General features: G+C 37.6%; 1 protein-coding gene across 5 annotated transcripts in view; it reads right to left on the minus strand.

The window, feature by feature from the left end:
- The window catches only part of LOC124160175 (probable ubiquitin carboxyl-terminal hydrolase FAF-X), an 86425-nt gene that overhangs the window by 42070 nt on the left and 18441 nt on the right, over positions 1-25914 (minus strand). For 4 of the 5 annotated variants that reach the window (XM_046535938.1, XM_046535939.1, XM_046535940.1 and 1 more), the window contains exons 15-23: positions 24902-25116; positions 24690-24804; positions 22448-22794; positions 19156-19402; positions 18818-18955; positions 13757-14089; positions 12862-13016; positions 10553-10811; positions 4416-4628 (exon numbers count right to left, since the gene is read on the minus strand). In XM_046535938.1, coding sequence (XP_046391894.1) covers positions 4416-4628; positions 10553-10811; positions 12862-13016; positions 13757-14089; positions 18818-18955; positions 19156-19402; positions 22448-22794; positions 24690-24804; positions 24902-25116 — 2022 coding nt within the window. The remainder of the gene's footprint in view (positions 1-4415; positions 4629-10552; positions 10812-12861; positions 13017-13756; positions 14090-18817; positions 18956-19155; positions 19403-22447; positions 22795-24689; positions 24805-24901; positions 25117-25914) is intronic. The other variant, XM_046535941.1, reaches the window with a different exon arrangement.

The following is a 25914-nucleotide window of genomic DNA, read 5'->3' on the forward strand; positions in this document are numbered from 1 at the left end:
TTATGTAGATGTAGATGAATTTCAGGTGTACTATTCGAACGAGTGGCAACGTTATCATCCATTTATCTGATCACTAAAACATACGAAGTGGAACGCTTGTACTTCATCATCCCGATGCCGCATTATTAATATCCCAAGTAATAATCTAGGCACAATAGCAATAGGAAAACTTGCCCAAGAATAACAGAACAAAATAAAGTGACGATGAGCGGCTTAATACTCCCTCAAAACAAATTTTACACCATGCGCTCAGCGTATTTCCCTACTCCCTACGGTTGTTTAGGCACCTATGACGTCACGCCTGGCCTCGGCAACGCTCGGGTGTCTTCGCGCAGTGGTCGGCTCAGAGAAATTTTTCTCGATTTTAAATGCATTTTTTTTATTTCTTTTGATGTTGAATGGAGAAACTGAAGGTATTTTTGCGAGCTAATGTATCCATTTGACTTATTCAAAATAGTTTTTAGAGCAATCTACGACCCATGCAAGTTCCTCATTTAATGAGAGTGATCTCATTCTGCCACATTCTTCCTTGGTCGGCCACCAGTCGCTCCATCTAATTTCGATCTTCCAGTCTGTCCATCCATAGCCAGATATAGTTAAAAAAATTACACAAATACACCAAACCGCGATCATAAATATGCTGTTATAAATTGCTTTGTAGTCAAGTTTTTTGCTGTCACTCGTAAAAGCAACAACTACTTCCTTAAGACCAAAGGCTAAGTTTGCAATTTCAAAAAATTCTGTAACTTCAAAACTTGGTATTTTTAAACCTGCCAAGCAAGTAGCTTAGGATTTTTGTCGGGACAGCTTTTTTTCGTATTATCAAAACTTCATAATATCTTACTACTTAAAATCAAGAGTTCACTGGATCATGTGAATGAAGTCATTTTTAAAATGGTTTTTGCAGTATTTCTACAGTGGTGGAGTGAATAACTGAAAAACCAGTGCTTTTTCTCTTTGCATTTCAAAATTAGAAAGTTTGAAAAAATATGAAAATTTCTGATTTAAATGGCTGTATTCAGGGATTACAGCGATTAAGTAGAAGCAGTACTAATTTTCCATTATTTTTAAAAATGTACCTAGAAAAGGGGCTTCAAGTTTTTCTTTGCACAAACCTAGCATAAAATAAATGACAAAGAATTAATTTCAACTGGACTTTATGAATGGCATTTTGAGAATGCATTCATCAAAGATAACTAACACTTTAGGAGCAATATTTGTTGATTTGCAAAAATAATTAAACAATTCAATATTGTCGCACTTGATCCATTGACAATCTAAAACTGTAAGTCTTGATTTCACAAACGAAATTAAAAATTAGTCTTAAACATTTGAAGAATTACCATATATCTCCGAATATAGTCCCCCCCCCCTAATTTTGAGGCTTCAGCTATGGGAAATTTTTAAGAAATGCTTTAGAATATGAATAGTTCCCCCTTTACTTTTACAGTGAGCATTTTTGGTAAAAAAAAAGGGGGGGACTATATTCTGATAAATACGGTACATAAGGAGAAATACAGAATTCTCAATAATCAGTCTACTTTAGTACAAATGTGACTCCATGCAATTAAAAATCATTATAATGAACTTCAGCCTAAATTCCTCTCCATAAGGAAAACAAATAAGCATTAGAGGAAGAATAGGAAAGCAAAAAAGCAGGAACATGTTCCATGCATACGTACAGACAAACGACATTTAAACTATAAAATCTTAATGGTTTCATTAACCTAGAATCAAAATATAAACAAGCACAACAACATCACAACACATTTAACGACAATTTTTGTGAAGTACATGGGTTAGCAGAGATGAGATGGCTCTAAATTTTAACACTGCCTGCAAAACACATGCAAATACACTTGGTAGCAAATAGTTGTAGAACAATTACTTTCAAAACTTAGGTTCTGGCAGATACCATAACCAAAGTGAATAGTATTTTCAACAAAAGCACTACCCATCATAGATTTTACTTGACATCTCCCCACTCCCACGAGAATACCCCCCACATTACCATCCTACATTTAAGTAGAAGTGACCGACAACAAATTACTGATAACTTTAATAATAACTGATTCCATGAATGCAGGTCATTGAAATAAAAATTGTTTGAGACATGTAATAGTCAGTTGCCTATGAAATATTATTTCTCAAAGACTTAATCACAGTGAAAGTGAAAAGAGAATTAATCACAATCAAGTTAACATTCACGAATTGTGAGGATAAGAATGAGAGAGGGATATTTATTTAAAGTATCACTCATAACGGACCCTCCTTACGTCTACTCAGCAGATTTTGATCAAATTTGGTCGGATGGTAGCGTTTGGTGGTAAAGCACTAATTTGAAATTTCACGGGCCAGAGAGTCTATCGACAGGAGATATAAGCTTCCTAAGTTTCATACTCTACACCCACTTTCTGCCAAGGGGCCCCTTGCATCACAGGCCCCCTAGCAAGGCGTCTGGTGCTTAGATAGTGATAGATAATTACTCATATAAGATAAATACGATGATAGTGTCACTTTCAATTTCTTCTCCCCAGCCGATAGGCTGATGCTTTGATCTTGTATGACGTTATACGATAGTTATTTTCTGGCACATAATATTTGATTAAATGGGCAGTCATAGATTAACGGGAAAAGAAAATGAGGGTAGTACTAAATGTATTCTGCACAGTACCAAGTTTGCTCAGAAGTCTGTGGAGAGTCTGCAATTTACGCTAATTGGTAATAATAGGAAAAGCATGTAATGAATTATTGAAACTGACGGAGGAGGATTTGATGGAAAGTAATGATTGCCATTAGAAGCATTGCCTAAGGAGAGGCAAAATTGCAAAATGGAATTAAAGGATTATTTGGTGCAGTCTCCTATTTGATCCTTGATTATGTCAAAACAAAGCTATCGAAAAAAATTCAGTAGTTGCTACAGATTTCAGACAGTCTTGTATTCCGGGGAACCTTACATGGCAAGAATGGTTATGAACTCTACTGCCATTCTTACATCTTTTGTCCTATCCTACCTATTTACCTTCCCTTCATACTAAAGAAACCCCACTCCATCCCCAAGGAGCGCTACTGAATGTTTGGTTTTGCATGACGACATGTTAGGGGATAACACAGAGATGAATCAACCCTCTAGCAATTAGGGATTGTAGGTAGGGCGAGTTACGAACACAGGCTGGCAAAAACAGAAGGGAGGCAGTTGTGAAAGAATAGCGGGAGGATTAATACTGGGGGTCAAAATTTGCTGGTTAGCCTAATATGCTATGTTGATACAATTTTGAAACTTTGGAATCATCCATATCGGCAAGGCTTAAGGTGAGTAAAAGAGGCCATTCTGTTCAATCACTTTTGGCATACCTAGGCACTATGGCGATGCTTTAGCTCCGAGAAAGAGAAGCAACAAACAAAAAATGACTATTAATCCCACAAATGACATCAAAAAATTTTTTTCCACCAAGCAGTGTTCCTTGTCCATGGCTCCAAGAGTCTTTTGAATTAACATTGGCTAGGGATGGGGAATTAAAACCGACACTATCCCTCGTATTTACCTCATATGAGTAATTACCTATCACTATCTCTACCAAATCTTTGGATGCGTGAAGTAACAGAAAAATTGAAAATAATGTATTTTTTTAAAACTGATTAATAGTAATAGTTGCCAAATACACTACAAGATAATTGTATAGCTCAAATTTGGAATTCATATTTTTTCAACTCATAGTGATGGGGTTTTTAATGAAATTCTTTTCACAGCAAACTATAGCCTGATGTCGACGTCTTTCGGAAGCAGCTGCGTATTACTCTTTGTCAAGCGAGCTTTTGCGGCCGTTGCAGGTCTAATCACTCATCGATGGCTTGACAAAGCACAATACGTAGTTCCTCCCGAAAGCCGTAGACATCAATGAATCTCGCTGTGAAAGCCAACGTTCCAAAATATGGCCTATATAGGTTTGTATTAATGAAATTCAAGAGATGAAAAGCTGTTAAGGAGAAAATAACTTCCTTTTGTTCAGTGGCTGTTTTATATTAAGTGTCCTAAGCAAAGAAAATTACCAGAATAATCAAGCAAACTATACTAGACCTCATCTCTTTTCTCCCTAAAACATCTGTCATAACAGGAAGGTCCTGGCCGGCATGGCGGCTACTCCCGTGAACACTCACTGCCAGTCACCTTGCAAGGTTGGTCGAAAATAGGTGGAGAATGTGGAACTTTGGAGCTCATATCACCGGTCAATAGGCTTTTTGGCACAGGAAATTCCACATTTGTGCTTTTACTACCAAACACTTCCACACCATCAAAACCAATTTTGATTAAAATCTGCAGAGTACACCTCAGGAGTGTCATTGCCAGCTGCCAATATGATAGTAACAAAAAAAATTCATCCCATGGGAAAAAAGTTAAAGAGCCATTGAATCACCTTCGAATGTTGGTGGTTCACAAGACCTAGCTGGGACTGGATTGGAGCAGAAGAACACTTTTTGAGTCCAGAGGTAGAAGGCCGAGAGTTAGCAGCCAGGGAATGGTTAGAAGGCGACAGGACAGGAGATGAAGAAGGAGAAGGAGGGGAGGCTGACGATGAAGACATAACTTCGCCATTTACAGCCAGTGAGTGGCCTTGCTGCTGAGTCATCTAAAACAGTATCAATGAAATTGTTAAGTCTTCCTCTATGCAATAATCATTCACAAGATATATTTATAATTATGCTCAATTAATCTGAAATGCAAATGGAGTATTCTTTTAGAGACTTTTCTCAGATATAACTACATACAAATAGAAACATGAAATTGAAGTAAGCATCAGTATGAACAGAAATTATAGACAAAAATAGGAGTCACATCCCGGGACATTACTCAGGAGAAAGAGAATGATATACCTGAATGCAAAATACAGCTGAATATCTTATCACTATATTTTGGGAGTCTTTGGGTCAGAATGTTATGAATAAATTGATCATTTAAATTCAATCACAAAAAGGTTAAAAATTTAATAATTCAACAGAAATGTGCTTTTCCTACAACTGATTTAGAAACATTCCCAAGGACGAAAGTTAGAAGAGTACATGAAAAGTCAATGTTAATGAAAGTTTTTACCTCCCCCTTATGACTCCAAATTGCAGTCTTAGGTTGAGAATGAATGAATTTTACTTCACGTGCAAATTTACAATGAGCACTCAACATTAGAGCATTTCAGTGTTCTAAAGATGTGCATTAAATATCATCTTAGAGAGAAACCACTAACTCCCTCATGTATTTTAATGCAAAATACAACCAAAAGTGAACTACAGATACATACTATCAAAATTATAATTATAATGAATAGATATAACTCTCTTCACAGAGAGTGATTTAAAAATAGCCGACCAAATTAGCCATGGAAGTTGTTCATTAACAGTTAATCATGAAAATATTTTTGCTAGACCATCATCTCTAATCTTTAATAGAAGTAGCAATATCATAGTATTTAATAAGCAAACAAGTAATTTATCTGAACAACCATTCCCAATTTAAAATGTTATAAATCACAGAAAAAACAATAACAACAAGCTGAAATTTGAAAGGAGATATTTTTGGTAATGTGATAAGATACAGAATAAGATTATTTAGGGAATAAAAGCATTTGTAAGTCAAAATCCTAAGAATTCAAGTCTCCAAGGAGATAATCAATCTGAGAGATAACCAATGATCAAAGGTTGAGGGTTGCAGTAAATACAATGGATAGAACCTATAGGAATCTATTAGTCAAATGTCCCTGGGGATCATGAAAGAAACATTACGAGCTACATATACTCTTATGGTGAAAAATGAAATTTTACCTGACAGATAATAAAACAGCTTACTAAGCAATTTCCAGTGAGCATAAACACAAACCTACCTGGCATCAACTCCATCAAAAGATTGACTACATTAAACAAGCTATTACGTTGAAAAACATTCAATATTTTCCACGAACAAACAGCATTAATCATAATCAGTTAAACCATGATCTTACATCAATCAATACACAAATGCATATTTAGTGAATTAGGATCATTATTTTAAGAAGTAATAAGTATTTCAACTTCAAAATGCACACATTCTGCACCATCAACCCTGAATTTTCAGCATTAATTCGCCTGAAATCTTGGGTGACAAGTTAACAAAAAAATCAATCAAAATATGTGGTCATCTAGATAGAGCCTTCACAGTTAAGAAGTGAAGTAGGTTAAGAAGTGGGGATGGTCTGATTGGATACCTCAGATCCAAATATCTGCGGATATTGGCCTTCAGCTGATTCTTCAGATCCAAAATTACTTAAGACATCGGATCTGGGTCTGAAATTTTTAACTAATACAGTAAAACCTCTCTTAAACGAAACTCAAGGGACCGAAATTTTGCCGTTTCGTTGATCGGGAGTTCGTTCCCCGGAGGTGATGCGCACGTTGCATCATTCTAGGGGCTCGGAAATTGAAGCAAGTCTGCATACGTTATCTTCATTCTACCTTCGCATACTTCAAAACAGTGCTTATTTCTTCAGCTGCAATGCAAATCGCGGGCAATAGACCACATTTAGGAAGCCTCAGTTCGTATTATTCAATCACTTCGCGTGCTTTTTCATCGGTTTTCAAAAATGTATGCAACGTAGCGGTGAGTGCGAGGCCATCCCTTTATTCTCAATATTTGAAATAGAGTACATGTATTCGCGAAGTTTACACTGAAAAATTAAGAATTCGATAGATTTGACCATTACTAATATAAAGTTAAAGTAACAGCGCCAATTATAGCTTCATCATGAAATTAAGATCGCTCTACCATAACGGCGCGAGTGCGACTTTCGTCGACCCATTAAAGCTCAGTGGGTGGCAGCATTTCTTTATAGTAGTCAAATCCAGAATACTCCATAGCAATATTTGCGGTCGCGGGCTTCGTAAATAATTCATTGTACTAGCATCATTTCCATCGCATTCCGGATAGACAACTGCCGATAAGAAAACATCTTGAAAGGCCCTACGCAGGAGTTCTAGAAGTAAAATACGTCACGATTTTGAAAAATGAGTTTTCGAGAAATTATATTCTGCAACCCTCAGTTTGCTGGCTTCGCGGATTACGAAATTTGAGTCTATTCTAGTGAACTCATCAAACGACCCTTCAATATTCATGACTTTTGAGAGACCCTGCGAGGATTCACGGCTTTCGTCATCACTCTCCATCGCGTGGTCGCAGTTGACTGCAAACCGGATTGACAACTCCCGATAAGAAAACAGCTTGGGAGGCCTCATGCAGGAGTTCTTGAAGTAAAATAAGTCACGATAATGATGCTGTTGACTGCAAACCCGGTTTTTGCAAAATAACTAAATATGGTGACAGGTGCGACACGCTTCCAAGCTTTGCGAAGCCCTTGCATTACCTGCAAAATGGTCCTCTTCAATTTCGCCGATCCCTTACATCCATTCGACAAACCAAAAACTCCACTAAAATCCGACGGTAATGCCGCTTTGCCGCAGAAATGACCCCTCGGTCGAGAGGTCGCAACTTAGCTATTGCAGTTGGGGGCAAGAAAATAACACGCACATTTTTTATTGTTAGTCCTATGTTTGGGCCCGTGCAGCGATCGAGGAAGAAATCTACTTTCCCCATGAGTGCATCAACTCCCGCCAACCACCGCTGAATTAATCCCGCTGTCATTCATGGATTTTTGCTGCTACCACAGGGGTGAGGCATCACCATTGGCCCAGTCTAAACATGGCAGATTTAGACTGTGTCGTCTTCTTCATGCAACAATTGACTGCCGTCGCAAACCTTTTTCTCAGGAGAAAATCAACACCGCTTCACATCACGTTAGGTCATCGCTACAATCGCCGACAGACAGAGACTGACCTTTAGTATAAAGCACTCAATTCAAGTAACGTCTAGATCAATGGGAAATGTTGGCTTTCGTGTCTTAAGTGCGAATATTTTTTATCCAAGATTGCGGCAAATGCAAAAGTATCTCCTATTTTTTAGATGATGTTGAAATAAACAATGTGAATGAAACAAGAGAAACTACTGAGTCATATATTAAAGATAATTAAGAGGTGCAAATTTTGGCTTTCATCTTCTAGCGCGCACATTGTATCTTCCGTAATTTAGTTAAATTTTAAAGAAGTTATCCAAGATGGCGGCGAGTTAAAAAAAATGCTTCTCGGAATTTACGCGTTGTAATTCTGTAAATTATCTTAAACAACCGTCAAAAGAATGCGATCAAAGTACATAGCTCTAGATATCATATCTTTGAGCGTGGAAATATTGGGACATTGAGTTATTTACGAAAGTCAGCATTAACATTTTTTGCAATTCGCCGCGAGCCGCGAGTTGGGGTCGGCGGAAACACACGACGGAAGGCTATGGTTAATGACGATTCTGATTGGCTTATTCAGTGGAAGTCTCTGATTTGCCCTCCAACGCTACGAATATTAAATTATTCATATGAAAATAAAAATTTAACCGGAAAAATTGGTTATTGGGAGGTGAATTTCACTCGATCGCGCCGAAATTTCATTTCGTTGATCGGGAGTTTTCGTAAAAGAGGAGTTCGTTCATCGGGGTTTTTCACTCATGTGTTTACATAGGCAATTGGCCGGACCAATAGCATTTGTTCGTTGAACGGAGTTCTTCGTTTAGCGGGAGTTCGTTAAGGTGAGGTTTTACTGTACTTCTGTGAATGCAGTGCCCCATAAGAAGGAGTGGAAAGAGTTCTGATCCAAGATTCCCAAACCAGTATACTTCTCCCATCCAGGTGGCAGTTCCATCGCTCGTTTTTGAGCAATTCTCCTTGAGTATAACCCACAAAGTAAGTGTTGAGTGTGTGTTTTCTTAACTGAAACAGCCTTAGCGAGGCCCCCCCCAAAAACCCTCACGAAGGTTCCTTCGAAGTTAAGAGAGTGATTGGGTGTGATTTTATTCAACGGAAGCAGCCATAGCGAGGCCCCCAAAAACCTTCACGAAGGTTTCTTCATAGTAGAACGAGTGTTAGTGAAGGGTTTCCGGTAGAGGCGCTGGGGCTGGTCACTGCTGCGAATCTTCCTGTTCCAGCATACCAACACAAGTGTTTTGTTTATACCTGCGATGAGGTCCCCTGTTACGGCCATTGGAGTTTTTTCATTTCCCAGTTGACCTTGAGGCCGTAGAGCTCACCTTTTTATCTATCATAAAAATGATTTTTTATCAGTAAAAATGGTGAATTGTGTATGGCAATGAAATGGATCCGAAAATATCCGAAGATTCAACACCTGAAATCAAGTATCCGATCTGGATCTGGAAAAAATCCTGGATCCATTCATCCCTATTAAGAAGTAGACCAGTAGCTGCGGAAATTGACTCTAAAGCTGTGCACTTCAAACAGATGCAGTTTAAGCTTGAACAGTTTTTGCCTTTGGCCGAATCCAAGGTGAGATCTCACTCACCCACCATCAGGTTGGATCACCGGGAGTGTGGACATAAAGGATATATCGGATGTATGGAAACGAATCAGTATCCTACGCACTCCCTTCTTTTGCCATCATTCATTAACAAACTTGATGCTTTAGCTCTCTAGTTTCTCAGAAAGAGTTGTTGATAGTAATTCACACTAATTTATTTCCTTGACATTAATTCTTTTGTGTGCCTCAATGATCAAGAGTATTTCATTTAATACTAACTCTTCAACTTCTCTCTTCTCTATCAGGAGGCCTGAAGTAGAAAAATGGTAGAGAACAGAACCAAAAAAGCAAGATCAGCTACTGGTTGATAAAGAGGGTGTAGAGTGACAGAAGGGAATGAATCTTTCTCTGCAGGGGAATGATGCATACCTTTTCACCAGCCTTACTTAACATTGTAGCCCTTGAGAAAGGGTGTAATGTGAGTTAGTAGGGTTGCCAAAATAGCTGTGCTCCAATCCATTTAGGGTGTGCTCCACGCCCTACCGCACTATGTTCATATCTGTTGTACCACATTTTCCTATACTTCCTCATTCTTTTTCTACAGTAATGCTATTACTTATGAATGGCAGAATTGTGAGCTAAAAAGTTGAAAGGCAGAGGGAAGAGGTAAGACTAAGAGTGGTTATATTTTTGGTGGACATGAAGTGAAAAAACTGTTAATCAAATGCTCAAGTAATAAACAATAAATTTTTTACGAACTAATGTGTAATAAGAATTTTATAAATTTATTATAACATCCACCCTATTTAAATGTATTAATTCTTAAAATTATTTATTCCAGATATATATGCCAGACAACTACTTTCAAGATGAAATAACGATTTTCCTTCACCATTTAAGGTAGTTAGGTGTATTTAAGGGCCCATCTTCGATCTATTCCGTGCCCTACACTCTTGCACTCTATAGGCAGGTTCGAAAAACAGATGGGAACAGTACTACATTCCCTTTGGCTGCACCATATCAGGAAGTTCACCGTCAAAAAGAGCTCCCAGTTCCACTTAGTTCAACTTTCAAAAGTATAATGCCAAAATATGACCTATAATCAATTAATATACATTTCAACCACCTGAAGCATCACTCATTATTAAACTATGGATATCCTGAGTCAAGACACACTTACCTCAGCAGAAAGAGCATGGGCTAACTTAGATGCAACAGTACGCAGCATGTGCTCCGTGTTTGCACTGGGGATATTCTCCAAGGCCTTGCACAGCACAGACACCTGCAAATAAGGCTGAGGTGAAACTGTTGAGGAACATCCTCTCTGCAGTTCCTGCCGCATTTGCGATGTGGGTGAATCCTTTGGTAAGCATGTCCTTATGTAACCAGCAACCGTTAACAGCAGTTTACATATTTTGAGGGCTGGCAGGTATGCAGACCTGATAAAAATAAGAAAAATTTTTATTGATTAGTATTAATTAAGGGGTAACATAAAAAGGTCAATTTTTGCTTTCCTAACTGAATGAAAAATAAACATGGGTTTCACATGCAGAGATCACAAATTAACATTTTATGCACTTAAGCAAGCCATTTACCTTAAATAAAAGTCAGTGAAAAAAAGGAGTATGTAGCTTATACAATTCCTATGGATTTTATCTGCATTAAACAACCATATCAGACAAACAGAATTTGTGATGGTTGATAAAGTGAGCCCATATTTGCTGAGTCACAGTTTCTCATTAAGTAAGTCATTATATCTCTGCAAGATCCATGACATTGCTTCCAGAAATAAGTCTTTGAAAAACACCATGAAATGTTTAGTAAGTCCAAAAATTACCCATTATGCAAAGTACTGTGAGCATGTGTCATGTATAGTAGAATATTAATAATCCAGAAATCTATAAAATGGAATGATCTAAACAATTGAAGGTTTGGAAATAAAGGAATAAAACTATGGAAGGTTCACTATTATATCAATATAGGCACGACCCGGGTTTTGTAACGTAGTTACATCTTCAGGTAACTACATTATGAAACCCGGATCGTGCCAATGTAATTATAAAATTGAACCTTAAAAAGTTTTTCCAATATGGAGAGGTTTCACAAAGTCAAGCCTGAAGTTATTAGTTATAATTGAAAATTTTCCAGAGTTTTTCAGATTTTTTTTTTTAGTTTAAGAGCTAAAAAAGTATTACTTAATGTCTGCACAAAATCTTCAGTGGCTCAGAAAAAAAATCACCTGGGCAGTTTAAATAACCATGAATAAAGATCGGTACAGGAAAAGAATAAAGAGGTCTCATACGCTGCATTGTACACGCTTGAGAGGTTAACTACTGCACGTATAATTCACCAACTTGGCTACAGAGTCATGTCTTCGTGAGACATAAACGATTAGTCCAACTATGAATCTAAAGAGAGGAAGAACCTCCCTACTCAGCCTGAAAGAAAACTTAAATACACCAACGGATGAAGTTCACCATGAAAATATATTTGACTAATCAGGATTCGAACTCAGATCTCCCGATTGCCAGTCAGGTGTGTTAGCCAGATACACCACCAAGCCATTTTCTCAGATTGAACTTCGGGATGGGTTTTAGCGAACCAGATGTTGACACCACAAGTCCACACTGTGGCACATGTGGCAAGGTTTGTGCCAACTAAGCTATTGTCGGGGAGAAAAACCCTTACTTTGTCGCTGGTCGGCGATGACAAATTTCAAAGCACTGCAGGAACAAGTGACTTTGTACGCAGTCACGTGCACGGGTGCAAAGTTAAATACACCAATGGATGAAGTTCGCCATGAAAAAATCTTTGACTTAGCTGGGATTCGAACCCGGATCTCCCGATTGCCAGTCAGGTGTATTGGCCAGTTAATGGTGTTAAGTGTGTGTTAGCCAGTTAATGGCTTGGTGGTGTAACTGGCATTCTTTCCTCAGGGCTTTTGATCCTGGATTTTGACTCCAATTTCATTAGCATAGTCACACGCACACACATCCTTGACGGCTCAAGGTGACGTAAAGGCAAAGGGTGCAGCTTGCCTTGTGTGCGAACCCTCCCTAGTTTTTATTGACCCGGTCCCATCCGTTAAACTGGGACGTGGGTCTATCTATGGGTGGGTGTGTCTATGTATTATTGAAGAAATCCACAAACCTTATTTTTCAATGAGTTAATTGCACATCCTCATTTCAGACACACTTTCCACAATATATTCAGGTTGATAGTCAGAGCACTGAAGGTTGAATGAGCTCAGTAGATTAGACAATGTGCACGCCTTACTGGAGACTAGCGACATGTCAGCATTGAATTCAGCACGTATAAGATGCATAACACTTGTGACAATTGATTTTTTTTCTGATGAGGTCTGCGTATCTTCAGAATACTTTTGACCAATAACACATTATTGTTATACATGATCTCTAGCAACCCACAGAAAAAATAATGGACCAGTCAATAAATATCAATAAAAGACCATGCTGAAGCAGAACAAACCTCTTCGTTGTAATGTCCGCATTGGGTAGTAAGTTATTCTTGGTTAACATATCAATCACAACTGAAGCATCTCGACTCCTTACAAAATTAAGCTGATAATCAAATGCCTTCTCAGAGGTTGGATCAATTGCTGGCATCAACATTGCATACATCACCTATAAGCAAGGAAAATATGCATTCAGTTAGCTACAGTTCCCTCATTATCACAGGCCATATTTTTTTGAAAAATTTCTCTCACAAATTACCCCATGGTCACAATCATATGATATCAAACTAATGGTTTACACTACAGTCTGTTTTCAATGACCAAGTAAGGATTTTCCATCACATTTACACTAAGTTACAGTAAATATTTTCAACATAACCTTTCAGAGATTTATAGTAAACAGTACATAGCTGGTAGCACAATGGAGTATCAAATAGAATTGAATTTAAAAACCCATATTTAATATCATCCCTTTCATTAAGTCAATGAATTAAGCATTAATTTTTTTAAATGAGCAACATTGCTTCCTCTTTGTGTTATATTGACATCTAATAACAGTGCTAGACTAAAAATTGTACACCTTAAGACTATATTTTGCTCTAAACTTGCAGTATGGTCTCTTAAACCACGTTAGTTTGATAGGGATCAATACCATACTAGGCAACAACATTTGCCTCGATGAAAATACTGTAACTACTAAGCTTGAAGGCAACCATTAAAAAAATTGATTTTCCTATTTCCCAACATCAGCCTTCTCCTGAAATCCACAACATTCCTAACAATTACAAATAAAAAGACGAATCACATATTTTGACTGGTTGCCAACAGATTTTTGGAGCTGTTAAAAGAGCATTTTATCAAATCCATACACCTTTTATTCAGAGCACTGAAGTCATAAAGGTTACATACCTCCAGATGGTAAAGAACTTGAGATGGTGAGGGAGCAAAGAAAACACTTCCGAGGGCAGGCGACTTCTCCTCCTGCGAAACTGTGGTCTGAACACCCGACTGCTGGGATGAGCCCTCAAATGAAGAGTTGGCAGGGGCATTGTGGCATGGTGAAGAGTTCAAGGCAGCCGAGTGAGCAAAGGCATCATACAGTAGCCGAACCGTATGTACGTCAGGTGGAATTAACTTTAACAGAAAACGAGCACTGTCACGAAGAGGGTCACAATTAACTTGAACACCTAGGTCGGCCAATTGCAGGAAGAACTGGGCGTAGCAGGGGTTTTTTGACATGAGCTAAAAATAAAAAGTAAAAAAATCCATTAGCTCTTGATCTAAAATCAGATGCGATATAGCTGAAAAACATCTAAAGAATAAAATTACAAATTAAAATGTTCAAAGTGGGATGCAGTATTTCATTTATCCCAAAAATGGGTAGGTTTTCAAAGCCCAAAATGGGTCCGATACAGAATCCAACGGAGGTTATGGCCATGGGCAGGAACCACATCATACGGATGTTAACAGCCCTTAGGTCAGACACATCAACTTGACTTGGTCCCCACTTAGTGTGCTTTGAGCAATTTGATTAATTAAAATGGTAAGCGATTAATAAAATCATTAAAAAATATAATTTGCTACAGCCTTTTAACTGCAAAAGAGCAATAAAATTCCCTTATTTATCAATTTTAATCCCAAAAACTCCTGTAGAGAAGGCCAAATGATTGAGTCGAGTCAAATTTTCAAAACACAGCAAAAACCTCCACTTTCCCTTACAAATATAGGAATATCACCCTTCTGTGAGCTCGTTATATTTTGCTACACGGTTGGGTGGGCAGACCACAGTGGTGGCCCACATTCAATTTTTTTATTTCCTTAAGTTTTCAACATTTTGTAAAACTTCTTTTATAAAAAAAATTGGACTTTATTCATCGTTTAGTGAACTTTTCATCACCTGAGGGAACACATTTCTAATAAATAGAGGAACAAAATGCACCCCTGACCCCCTCCCCCTGTGAAGAAGGCAAGAAAGCATGCCACTTGCCGAGACACCCATAAAAGTAACATAAACGTGTCGAATATTGTTAACATGTCAAAGCAGGCAAACATACAAAATTTTCAGCACAGCTGTAAGTGATGCTGACAGCAAAATGTTTCACAGTTATGCACGTGGACCACATACATGGCTCAGTCACGCCTGCTTCCATTCAATCGCTATTTATTGCTAATCTTGTGCCGATTACTAACAAACAACTACCGTATACCTCCGAATATAGTCCCCCTCTGAATATAGTCCCCCCCCCCAATTTTGAGACCTCAGTTTTGGGAAAAAATTTAAAATGCAAAGGAAGGCAATTTTTCTGTGGTTAGCAAGTTAAGATTCTAGAGTCGATAAAAACTATTATTTTCTGTGAAGATTAAGAACAAATCTGTTCACATATTTTCCATCACAACAAAATAACTATACCTAAAACATGTTGTGATCCATTGCATGTATCAGTAATTTATAGTTCCTTAACCAGATGTAATGAAGAAATGAGAAATTTTTTTAAGTATCCAAGGCTATTGTATCTTTTAAACATTCACAAATTATTAATATTTTTGATTTCCAAATGACTACAAACAATGTCAATATATAAGCTTTAACTTAAATCCCATAAACAGTATTGCGTTTGGCCCTGAAACTTCCATAGATCCAGTGTAACACACCCATCAAGTCATCACAAATCCACGTGACCTGAAGAATTTAGGAAATCTAAATAAAATTGTGTTAAATAAATTATAAACATTATGAAAATATTGCCATCAAATGCCTGCTAAGCAAAATAATTAAACTACACCCATGTCTCGTATAGCGCAAGGGATGCGTTCCTTGGGGTCTTTGCGCTATACGAATTTGCGTTATACGAGAGCGTTTTAACATAGGGAAGATAGGGATGCGTTCCTGGTAGCATAGGTCTTGGGTATTGAATTTCCTCTAAAACATCTATATTCCCATAAAAAGCCTTTGAAAACATTATTTCTAGAAATATTTATAGTTTAAAACATCTTTAAAGATAGTATTCACACATTCAAAGACTTTTATTCACGTTAAAAAAAAATTCTTACGTGCTTTCGAAATTCCATCCTGTCGTGCGGGTGGGCTAACATCTGCTTTCTCAGGGGATCGTAATGCGTTGCCGGCAGTTGACGATTTTTCAAACTAGTCTACAAACAACTATTGTGTCACCCAGGCCCTTTTGTCACTCATCGAAATGACAGGAAAATGCTACTTTAAATGCCATTTCATAGCTAGCGGAGTTTCTGAATGATAAATCATTTTAATTTGAAGTCCTCCGAGTCATTAGCAGCTACGTGAAACAGTCTTTAAATGCCTTGAAACCTGACCCAGGTTTTCCTTCCCTGAAAATGAATGAACGAGAATGCATTCTTTTCCAAAAGAATATCGTCTCGTCATCACTAAAAACTAGTTGAGGGGGAAAGGAGCCACTTTCAATAACAGCTTGGAGTTCATCAGAAAATTTAGTGGTGGCTGCGCTATCAACACTTGCAGATTCACCTGATATCGCCACACTGAAAATACCTGCTTGCCGTTTAAATTCTGGAACCAACCGGAGCTTTCACTAAATGTCTCGGAGCGATTACCACTCTCGTCTTTTTGCACTGATTCACCATGAACTTTCTGTATGTGTAGACCGCTTGGTTGAAGTGTGTGCAGCTGAGGTCACTGATATTTTAGCTTTGTCTTTATTCAGAATAAGGCATCGTGAGTTTAAACTTCCGCGCAATATCGCTTTGACGCTCTCCAATTTCAATGCCATTGACCTCTCTCAAGTCCTCTTTTGGTTTATGGTTTTTCTTGATAAATTCTTGATTTTTCTACACTCATTCCTATTTTTCGCCATATTCTCTTGGTTTTTACTCTGCATGGCTCTATCTAAATCACCTTTGGCTGAACTGTATTCCTGAGACGCAGAAGGCCTAGACTGCGGGGAGGGAACGAATCCATAGTGCTTGAGACTCTATAGCGGACCCTTTTAAGTGTTGATGCTATTCATGCGCAACTCGGCCACCGCTCCATTTCTCGCCCGTGAATACCGATGACCTTGAAGGCTTTAGCGTAGACCCTCTACCTGGAAGTCAATCGCCCGGTAACCTACGACGGCAAAAATACGTCTCAAACCGTATGGCTGAAAAAAAATTCATTTCCACTAGCGCCACGCTTAATTAACGATCTAAATTATTTATTATCATTCTGTTAAGGAGACAAGATAAATCTTCGGTAGGCCGGCTATCTGGACCCAATGACGAGTAATACTTTCGGCACTTGCACAGCAATGGATTTCGATTAATATATAAACAAAAAAGACGATTTGAGGCAAGAAATAATATTAATATGCGTAAATTGATAGAAATTTCGTGTGCACTTAGCGTAAGTTCACGTTTTATCACGAGAGCGTTTAAGATTTTTGATTAGGCTACACTGCGTTGCAATGTTTCCCCGAGGAACGAATTTGCGCTATATCGAAATTGCGCTAATCGAAATTGCGCTATACGAGACATGGGTGTACAGGACTTACAAATATCAAAGTAATAAAATTAGAAATAAACTTTTTCCAACAAACATTAAAACTAAAAAAAATATTATATCAATTTTCAATGCCTCGTCGCGAATCATTGCATAAGTTACACAAAGAGCTTTTGCTCTGCATTTGCGCACAAATTCGACGATATTTTCCTCTAATTCTTTGAATCTGCCGCATCGAGACCCCCGAAATGACTTCCGCGATGTTCTAGCGCTTTGCAAGCGCTGTGAATACTATGATTTACGGCATATTCTGCAACGGCTATTTTTAAATTGGCATCGAAACTCCGTCTTTGATGGCCTATAATCTGCCGCAGGATTGATCCTCATCTTTCTACTTGATTCATCACCTCACTGTTGAACGTAAAATTATTTTTAATAAAGAAAATATCGCTGAAATAATTGCGAAACGTTATGTGACGTAATTTATCGATCCTACTTACCCTGGCGAATTGAATATATTCCTCAATAAATTGATCACACTTTCGATGCTGAGTCGCTGGATTCCGATCAAATGAAATAATGCCGGCGCTTCTGGTTTAAAGTCGTCGATTATTGCGCCTTTTCAGAAACAAATGCATCACCTATTGCGCATTCTTGTTCTGTGAAGGCGGTAAAGGCAGTGGTTGTAAACACGAACCGCACGGACGTATAGCAGCTACGGACGCAATGAAATGCTATACGGCTAAATCGTCACGAAAGGTTCACTTTATCTGTTTATTTTTCGCAATTATTTAAATCGTGTAACTATTAAATGAGCGACGGGTACATATACTATTGATTCAATTCAAGTGTTCGATTGATGTAATGATAGTGTGTGTTTAGTTTTCATTTTAATTATTTACTGTTTTGCGTCATTAAGTGATCAGTGTCGATTGAATTATTCTAACAATACTTTTCCAAGAAAAATTAACGGCTACCCGATGGATTCCGTGAAAACGCATATTCGATATGCTATTTGAATCGAAAGAATCGTATCTTTACAACATTTGTGGTAAAAATTGTCTAAATTTCCGGTAAAATGTGGCAGTATTTACTAATATCTCCGATTATAATCCTCATAAATATACTCAAATAGAAAGACTACGAGAACATTAGCCATTATGCCGTTATTTATAATTTTATGGTCACCTTTAGTATGCTAAACTGGATAACACTCGATTATAGTCCCCCCCCTTACTTTTCCGCGGCCATTTTTGGAAACAAAAGGGGGGACTATATTCGGAGATATACGGTATGTGAAGCTTTCGAGGATTAAATAATGTGCAGCAACTGAAAATCACAGGTACATTATACCATAATAAGAGAAATGGCACACGAATGAAACATTGTGGGCCACCCACAATGAATGTCTAATGAAGGGTTAAGGTCCATTTACTAGTTTTACTACTGTGAATTGCTAGATTATTGGCACAAAAGGATAATAAGTCTCATTTTCTTACCACTCCAGGAAGAGCATTCTCTGCTTCCATGGTAGGTCCATCGTATGGGTGGTGTGGTGAGCTAGTGGAGCTATCAGAACTACTATCCGGAGAGCTGGGCATGGTGGCACTCACTTGACACAATTTTGCTGTTAAAATCTAAAGAAAAGATGCAACGAATTTTAATTATAAACTCAGTTTTTAGGATTATATACATTATTATTTTTTTAATATAATTTATGGCAACCACAAATTACTATTACTTTATTTGGCCAAAGATCAATTACAGTATTGTGCATCCATATAAGGCAGGTCAACAAATTGCACAAAAAACATCCACTCTCACTGAATTGACTTACCAATTTATCTCTATGGGGTATTTGAGCTAGAAGTTTTCTGTCTTCTGTTGCTTCCAATGGCTCACTATTTAGAAATAAATCTAGTTTTAAGGAGGAGGGTGAAGCTTTCAACCTGCGCATGACTAGGCGGCGCAAGGCAGCCAAAGTCTCATGACTGTGCATGGGCATCTCGATGTCATCCAAGGGTTGGGACCGGCCAGGGTTGGAAAATCTAACTATCACACTGACATGCTTTCCTCTGCAAGCCCTGAAAGAATAATACCCCACACTGTGACTTGTGCAATTGACAACTGCAATTACAATAACACACCTCAACTTCAACAAGAATGGATACAGCTCACTGCTAACATCACGACTTTATAGGAAAAAAAAGAATTGAAACTATCTTTAGAAGAAAGTATCTTCTCATAGAAAATACATAAAGTTAGTGGAGCAATAGGTATTTAAAATAAAAGCCCCAGAAAATTTTCCTGACTGTTTACTTCAATGTGTTTCTTATTTAGTGTGAATATACCATTATTATGAGCTACACACATCTTCCTTCAACATTATTCTATACATTTATATATTTTCTAAATAAGCAGAACATATTTCCACATAGACAGTGATGCAGAGTGATCATCCACAATGGACTTAGGAAATAATATTATTATCTAGACATTAAGTGCTACATTCACTATCTGTTGAAAAATACCCTTAACTCTTTTCACTATCATTGACTGAAACATCCTCTTTCACACAAACATAATTCACCTACATTTCCAAGCTATGGAAGACACCCATGAGCATACAGATAGATTAATATTCATTAAAAAATATTTATCAGATACAGAAAACCCTCACGACTTTGGATTACATTGATATCTGACCTTATTTGGATTAAAACTTGTCTGAAAATTTCTTGGATATCATTCATTTATTACCGTAGATTCTTGTAATTACAAAGTTCGTACGAACGTTTCTTTACGAAATGAAATTGACGAAAGATGGATCGGATATTACAATAGCTTCTTATCATTTATACAAAAATTAGCATTAATTGATCTCTCCAGAATTTATTGCAACTAAGGAGGTATACTTCTTACAACATAATGTCTTAAAATGTTTTCGTTTCGCTTAGAAGCCATCTTTTTGAAAAGTGATCCCAGGGAAAACATTTTTTGTCTACCAAGCCCTCCGAATTCATTTTAGTTTCTTGTTGTCTTCCCATTTTCATGACCGTCTGGCATCAGTAACATCCACGAATGAAACACAGACTACTTGGCTACTCCATGATGCAATTGAGGGTTGATATCTTCCCAAATACAGTAAGTCCTCGACATACGAACAAGATGTATTCCGAGACCTTGCGCATAAGATGATAAACCAATGCAAGGCATTGAAAAGTGTGGCTATCCTACAGAATGAAACACTGAATTACAAACTCCATTCCATCATGATTGTCACAAACTGAGGTAGGGCATGCAATGCAGCTGGAGCCAAAATACATTCGCTGTCCATTGGAAGGAAGAATGGGCAAAATGCTGAACAGTTCCTGACTTCACTACAGATGAATTGATACTTTGTTCAGACTCTGCCCAAAGTTCCTCTGTACCACACAGCGTCGCATCAGCCAACTCTAATGGCACTAAATTTGAAATTTCAGGCACGCCTGAAATGTTTGTACCTCTGAAACTTCATAAATTGTATGTGCATTGGAAGAGGACTAACTGCAAGTCAATTTACGAGCGCTAATGAGTGGGTCACCATGATTCCTCTGGAATTAAGCTTATTATATGATGTTGCACGCACACTGAAATATCTCCTACCAAAGAAAGAACCATAATTGATGTTCTTGGGCACAATACATGAGGAGAACTTAAACGTAGCGCAATGATTATAACGTAACATACTGTATATCCACCTTAATACCGTTTCTTGTTTGTGGAACTTCATAAAAATTCATTTTGTGACCGCTGGGACCGGAACTAAATTTCGTAATTTTGTAATAACGAAAATTTCACAACGTTTCTTTCCCTATAGTTTGAAGAGGCCTTTTCCTCAGGACCAACGATTAGCTAAGTAATAATGAGAACTTCGTAATAAAATTGCTCATATTAACGAGAGTCTACAGTATATTCATTTGTATGATACATTTTCCAGCTGGCCCTGGTGATGGACTGACAAGAAACTAATGATGAGATATGTTGTACAGGAAATGGTCTGTGACTGAACAAAAACATCCATATTATACCCTACACTGCTTCGAGCAACACACTAATAGAATGGGAGACGATAAAATTTATACATTTTTTTTCCATATTCTCATACTTTTTACAGCGATAATTAACTTTCATATGAGAGAGCATTGGACTTCTTCCCTAACCAATGTATGAAGCAAAATGGAAAAAAATTTACAAAGACAACAATGTCTATTGCAATTTCTCTCATGACTTATCTGATAACTGTTGACTTTTGTCAATTATGCTTTGAGCAAATGGTGGAGAAAACTGGCAAGTTGAATTATAATGCTCTTGCCCATAGGTGCCAGGGGACTATGGCTTAGCATACCTCCTAACGGAAAGAACGTTGCACTTGAAGTGGCACCACATACCACTCTACAAGGAATAGGGGCACCTTTTAAAAATCTCCATCAATGGCCAGGATTGGAACTTGGTCCCACAGGGTTCGAAGCAAAAATTGTGATCACTACATCGGCTATTCCTTATTTTGCAATCCTTCATCGCAAGGTCTTGATAGTCACCTTCATGTGCATTTGCTACCTTTTCCTTCCCTCTTCTCATCTTCAAATATGAGTATAACTTAGATTTTCTGGCAGACGAATTTAAAGCATTGACAAAAACTACCAATGTGATGAGGGTCTTATCTTATTTCCAATATTCCACTGACATATTTTTCTGCATCATTTTTGTCTCCTTCAGTTTTTCTCAGTGCCTTCAATGATGTGTAGGACTAATTCACTATTGCCCTTTTCACTTAAGTGTCATTTTTTCTGCAAAATATATCACAATCCCTACTTTCTCCTAGCTGGGCAACATACTTTCCATCATAATAATACATTTTTTTTCCTTTTACCTCTAGATCAATAAATTGTTTCAATATACCCAATTGAGGTCCAAGCGTCATTTGGACCTCTGGCCTTAATGTCAGAATTCCCTTGAATACCAAAAAAGCTTACTAAAACATTAGCATCACTCATTTCTGGCAGGAAAAAAACAAATTGTGTGATTATTTGGAAATTATTGGAAAACAGAACAGGAATTAAGGCTAAGATGTAAACTACTTCACTTACCTATGGAGTGGAAGAATTTTCCTTTCACCAACAAAAACTCTGTCACATTCACTCACATATTCTTGCAACACCTTCATCACACGACACATTTTTATAGCCTCCTGCCTCAGACGTAACTCAGAAGCAGGATCCAATTCATTGCTTGAACTGTCAGTAGAGTCAGCTTTGCAAGTGGTCAGCACTGACACAGTGTCATAATGAGCACGTAATCTATCCTTGCACTCGGAGATGAAATTTTCATGGAAATCAGGCAAAGTGGCCTGTAAGCGTGGTCCAAGGTTTGTACTGACCTCCTTAAGTAATTCAATGGCTCGATTAGCTATCTCTTCACCACTACACGTCACAACCTGAATAAAAGGAATAAAGGGTTAGCAATGTATCAGCTGCACAGAGGGCATTACGGAGATTAAATTAAGTCAACATAAAAGAAGAAGATTCAAAATATATATTTAAAATAAAAATATTAATAATACACGAGTAACAATTTTATCAACATGAAATAATGAATTTACCAACATATGGAGGAATAACACAATGAAAAAACACTAATGTTGGCTTAAACATGGAATAGAATAAAAATAAAACAAACTAAAGCATTATTCTACTTCAGAACAACCAAAATTTAACCAAATGAAACCCAGCGACTTGGATTTTCATGAAACTTGCTATGGACACTCATTTTGGTAAGAATAAATAAAAAGTGAAATCATAGTCTCCAAATGTCTTGTAATTCATAAATACAGGAGACTCCCAATTATCCGGCTACTGTATATCTGCGTTGCGGATTATCCGTGCATGATTTTCACTCTCACTCAATATTTTCCGCTATCTTTATAAAAAAAAATAAAATTGAACACAAGATCACTGGAATTACTGCATTAATGCTAGGATACACCGGGATTATTATTTCCGTAAGAATCCCCTTCGTAAAATGGAGGCGACCGCACGCTAGCTGCATTCGCGTGAGCTCCGTGTTCCTGTTTTCCAAGCCTTGCAGTGCACAACCTTGCTCCATGATCACAGATACACGACCCGCAGCAGTTGCAACCAGGGCAACTTGTGAGAGAGGTGACTACGTGGCTTGGTGCCTGACAGTGTAGTTTCCAACGTCAAGCAGTGGTTTTGAAGCATTTGTGCAAACCACTTTTCTGTATCAATGACCACAAAGCCACGGATGTGTGGTTTTCGAAACCAGGCCTTACATGGAGCATTAATAATACGAGTATAACCATGTTATTGCTGCTAAAAAGATCGCGCACAGGCAAAGAAAGCTCTCAAGGAGCCCGGGAAGCACTCTAAAATAATGGAAAAACTGCATTTATAATAATATATTGTTTGTTTTACGTAAATTATGAACATTAGAAGACATTAAGTGAAAGTTTGGGTTATCCTTGTTTTCCAATTATTCGTGCCATCTCTCCCAATCATCATTAGCCCGGATAATCGGGAGTGAGCTGTACATGGACAATTGAAATTTGGTCACGACCTCCACAGTGCCGAAACATGCAACGCATGGAAATTTTTATTTTCATATTTTACTCCAGTAGGATATAAAGCCATGATTATTTTTGCGGCTTAGAACTCCAAAATGATCCCATCACTGTCATTAAATATTCCCTTCTTGAAATAGTAGAGCAACAAAACAATAAAATTTAGAAAAAAATCCACAGAGAAAGGCCATGCGAATACTGGCTCATGATTCACTTTAAAATAATCATCAATGTAAGTGCACAGATCCTGCGAAAGAAAAATCACAAGTTGGGCATTGCTTATCATGAAACTACCAAATACTGGTCACCAGCAAAAATGATATTTTTTCCGCTCGCCACAGCAAATGAAATGAAAAGATGTAAAAAACAGAGATACTTCAACTGATATGAGCAATGGATGTTATGGACGAGAAAAAGCACTGTATATTGGGTGTTGCGGAGTTGTAGGGAACACAACTAAATTTAAATTGCCCATATTTAATACTCAATTGACACTCGGGAGACTAAAATTTCACAAAATCTCTAAATTAAAAAAATAATCCACACACAAAGTTTCATAGAAATCTGAATCAGAGGGTTACACTTGGCTAATATTTGGGTTGATTTGACATGGAATGACCTTAACATGAATTATAAGAACGTGTTCACATAAAAGTAAGTTTCTTTTCTTAATTATGCAAGAAAAAAGAGACAAGACAATCAGGAAAAACTTATAGAATTCCTAAGTGATGAGGTAATTAAAAAAAACCTACCCTCCATAAGTATTCAGATCCAATGAGATCCATGTCATCCATGAAGTGAGTTCTCTTCTTTGGAGTCAATTTTCCTTCTTTGGAGTTGACAGCTTTGAAAAACCTTTCAAAGCACCTATGTATAAAGAAGATGAGTATTTAGAGATTAGTGCCACAGTGAAATTTCATTAAGATAAAAAAGACCAGGATGTGATAATCGCTTTCATACATACTTCATGCCACTTTCAGTAAGTAACGTTGGGTCTAACTGCAGAATGTTGTTCTCAAAGAAATCCTTGTTTATAGCAGGATCTAAGTCTGGCTCATCCCCCATTAATTTTGAAAACCATTTGAAACATGCTTCGCGATCCGAGGGGACAGCTGCCTCCTCTGCCAGACACTGCCAGATCTGCTTAGCTTGGTCAGCACACAGCCAAAGCTGTCCATCCTAAGTAATGGAGAAATAATTAGAAAGGGAAAGCTATGTCATAAGACAATTGATTTGGATTACCACGTTGATGATTAGTAGAGTGGAGTTCAAACGTTCATTTTCACCACTGTCTTTACATGTTATACATCTCTTATTACAGCATAAGTTTCCATGAATTAGAAAACATTTTTGGATATTACTATTCATTGGAGATTATTGCCAAAGAGAATGAGCATAAAATAAATTGGCAGTAATTGGTAACCCCAGGTGTAAAAGCCATTACAGGCATCCCCCGAGTTACGTAAGAGATGCGTTCCGGAAGACTCTGCGTAAGTCGAAATTTACCTAAGTCGAGCATTCTGCATTAGTGCTTCAGAAATTTCAATTGGTGCGGTGAATTCTCAGCGGAGAAATGCGCGGTAAATTCTCAGTGAAGTTTCATTCAATCCACTGCGACATTCATGAACTCTTCCGCGTATTCTTATGTTATTAGATACAAAATCAATAAACATTAATATAGTCTGAGATTTGCATCTCAAGCATTGCCAATCAAAATGCGTAATATTACTCCCCGAGTTGACCGATCGCGTGGATTTGGGAAAGCACAGTATCTCAACACTACATTACTAAACCGAATACTTAAATTGATTCATTATGTTATACTGCGAGCTAAGGGTAATCATTTTAACGTCTGCCTTTTATATGTTACGTTGATTGATGAATCTGGTGGTTTCACTGTCACAGTTAATACTCGTAAGAGGGGTGTCGAGGATTGCAAACAAATAACACACAAAAAATACCAGTCAATTACTATAT

The sequence above is a fragment of the Ischnura elegans genome, chromosome 6 (assembly GCF_921293095.1).
Source record: "Ischnura elegans chromosome 6, ioIscEleg1.1, whole genome shotgun sequence".
Lineage (NCBI taxonomy): Eukaryota > Metazoa > Arthropoda > Insecta > Odonata > Coenagrionidae > Ischnura > Ischnura elegans.